Source organism: Colias eurytheme, chromosome 11 (assembly GCF_061535395.1).
Source record: "Colias eurytheme isolate Ceu_HAF_F1 chromosome 11, ilColEury1 Martin Lab GWU primary, whole genome shotgun sequence".
NCBI lineage: Eukaryota > Metazoa > Arthropoda > Insecta > Lepidoptera > Pieridae > Colias > Colias eurytheme.
In genome coordinates, this window is record NC_142990.1 from 4,403,026 (window position 1) to 4,405,753 (window position 2,728).

Sequence of the window (2,728 nt, forward strand, 5' to 3'; positions counted from 1 at the left end):
AACCTAAAACAGAAATGAAATTGGATCGGAAGTGCAAGGTTTAAAAATGCTTTATTTACTGAGTTATGTCCGGGTCTTACCATTTGAAATGGTTTATTTTTCCATTTACATAGACATGTTTAGTACTTAACTTACCTATATTTTATGGTAAAAAGGAATCAAAGATAAACTATATAATATAGGGATGAAATTTGCAACATAAACGGCTGTATCTTTTATTTGTGTTGATTATTCATTATTATTTCATATTTATACCGCCACGCGTTCTTGAAAAAAAAGGTATTTTTAGACAGACGGACAACAAAGTCTGCCTCTCTGTTTGTCTGTCAACACCCTTTTTCTCAAGCTGAAATTTATTTCGAATACTCAAATCGATGGTCTCTTAAAGCTGTGAAAAAATCAAACTTATAAGCCAACGCAATCAAAAGATACAGCCGTTTTATGCTGCAAATTATCGCAAATTTCACATTCGCAAGGGAATCAAAACCTACATTGTATTTCCAGTAAACACAGAGTCTTGAAATTTGGTTAAAAGCAATGTCTTATAGCACAGATAAAGGAAAAATTGCTAAAACATACACATTTTAGAGTTACAACATAATAAAAAGTAGGTTTGTTCGGAGCGCGACTCCGACTCGCACTTGACCGGGTTTTTTTTGCCCCACCCTGTGCCCATGGCTAGCTACGCCCATGTACAAATGTATTTATTAACTCTAACGTAATAACGGTGATGATTGTTGAAAAAAATAGTCCCTCATTTTTTTACCAAACTATCTATGTGTACAAAAAAATGTCTTATAAAAATAAAATATATAAAACACATGTATAGTGCCGAGATTCAAGTGCGCCTCCAAATTTCATACCTCCTTTAGCTTTTTGTCCACTGTACTGCGATATTATGAGCAGGCGCTTAAAATGTAGCTAGGCTATTTTTCTATATGTTTCTATATGTGAATTTCCCTCTTCGCATAGGTATTTTAAGCAAAAAATTTATTTTATAAGGTCTTTATTATGGGTACTGGAGGTATTATGAACAAGAAAAGCAGTACGAATAAACAGTAACCAATTTTTACATAAATGTAGGTACATATGTATTTTTCTTTTTAATAATATACTATATGCATTTGCCACAGTACATACAGATAAATCGAAATAATGACATTATTAATTTACATGAAAATTGTAATGCGTAGATTTATTTAATGTTATGGTAATATTTTAAAGTCATTTAGCCATTATAAATTAATACATTATTTCCGGGATGTGCACGCAAATCATTAAAGCTAATAGTTGAAACTGATCTTTATATGCCTATTTAAGATACCGATAATCTATTATTTTGCGTAATAGAGGCTCAATCAGTAAACGTTCAACATGATTAAGGTAAGTCGTCTTCAATGTTCCAATCAATCGAGTAATATCCTTTTTTCGTTCAAAATATTGTTGACTATTTTTATCTTACTACTTGTATCGCCAAACATATATGTATTTTAAATAGAGGAAGATTGATGGGCCTTGTTCTTTTTTAATTAAACTCGATTCTTCATTGTTAAATTTCATAAGACATATATATTTAATACCATTTCAGTTACTTCTTTTCACCGCTGTAGTCGTAGCAGGGGTTGTAAGCGCCGAGGAACAAGTTGCACAACTGTCTCAAAACTATGAGAGCACAGACTACATAAGACATTATGAACCATACCCTTATCACGACAGGAGAGATGTATGTATTTCAAATAAAAATCAAAACTAGAGATATTCGAAATCTCATACAATCGTCATTTGTCACTGATACAATATTTGGCTTAAACGTGACATTGCTTACTGCAAACTCCTTTTTGTATGTGAACTACGTAAGCATATTAATTGATTCAGTTTATTCGCCGCAAATCTTATTAGTGTATTTAATGTTTTATTTACAGAATAGACATGATAGACACCATCATGATCGTGACCGTCACCATTCGTAAGTTTAACAAATTCGTAGAATTCGTTAAATTCGTAGTTTTAAGATGCTAAAAGGATATGTCTTTTAGCATCCGATGTAAATTCTTCAACTTTAATATTCCAAAATTAAATCGCGCCTATAAATAAAAACGAGCAGAGTGGTAGAAACTCGTTTGATAACACAATTTTATGTTACAGGCACAGACACAGAGGCCACGACGACCGCCACCACCGTGACAGGCACGATCACCGCGACAGACATGAATACATCCCATACCATCCACCCACTCCATATGTAGTTCCTAAAGTAGAAGTCAATTACTTGAACCACGGCGTTGGACACAGTGGCTATTCAAGAGCTGAACAGTATCATGACAGTCACGTTCCTGTCGTGCCTAAACCCTATGTACCTCCTGTTCATCACACTCCCTACGTAGAAAGAAACTACGCCACACCAAACTATGGAATCAGTCATTATTCACCCGTAAAAGAATCATACAGTCATTATCCTTATGCGGAACGGAAATATGAAAATAGCTATGAACACAACTATGGATACAGCTACCCTGAAAGAGACTACATTCCTGTTAAAGAACCTGAAGTCGAACCATACAACTATTATAATCCATATGGTAGTTACGACTCGTATAGAGGATACGACACTTATTATTAGATGAATAAATCTTGACTGAACGATATCTTATATTCTCCGGCCAGCTTTAATTTTAACACTAATAATTATTAAATTTGATATTTTATTTCTATATATTGGTATCACTTA

General features: G+C 33.5%; 1 protein-coding gene across 1 annotated transcript; it reads left to right on the plus strand.

The window, feature by feature from the left end:
* The first annotated feature begins 699 nt into the window (after positions 1-699).
* LOC149904504 (uncharacterized) lies at positions 700-2,728 on the plus strand. Its single transcript, XM_090107515.1, has 4 exons — positions 700-1,383; positions 1,589-1,723; positions 1,923-1,966; positions 2,146-2,728. The coding sequence occupies exons 1-4, from the start codon at positions 1,375-1,377 to the stop codon at positions 2,618-2,620; spliced, it is 663 nt and encodes a 220-aa protein (XP_089963641.1). The 5' UTR covers positions 700-1,374; the 3' UTR covers positions 2,621-2,728.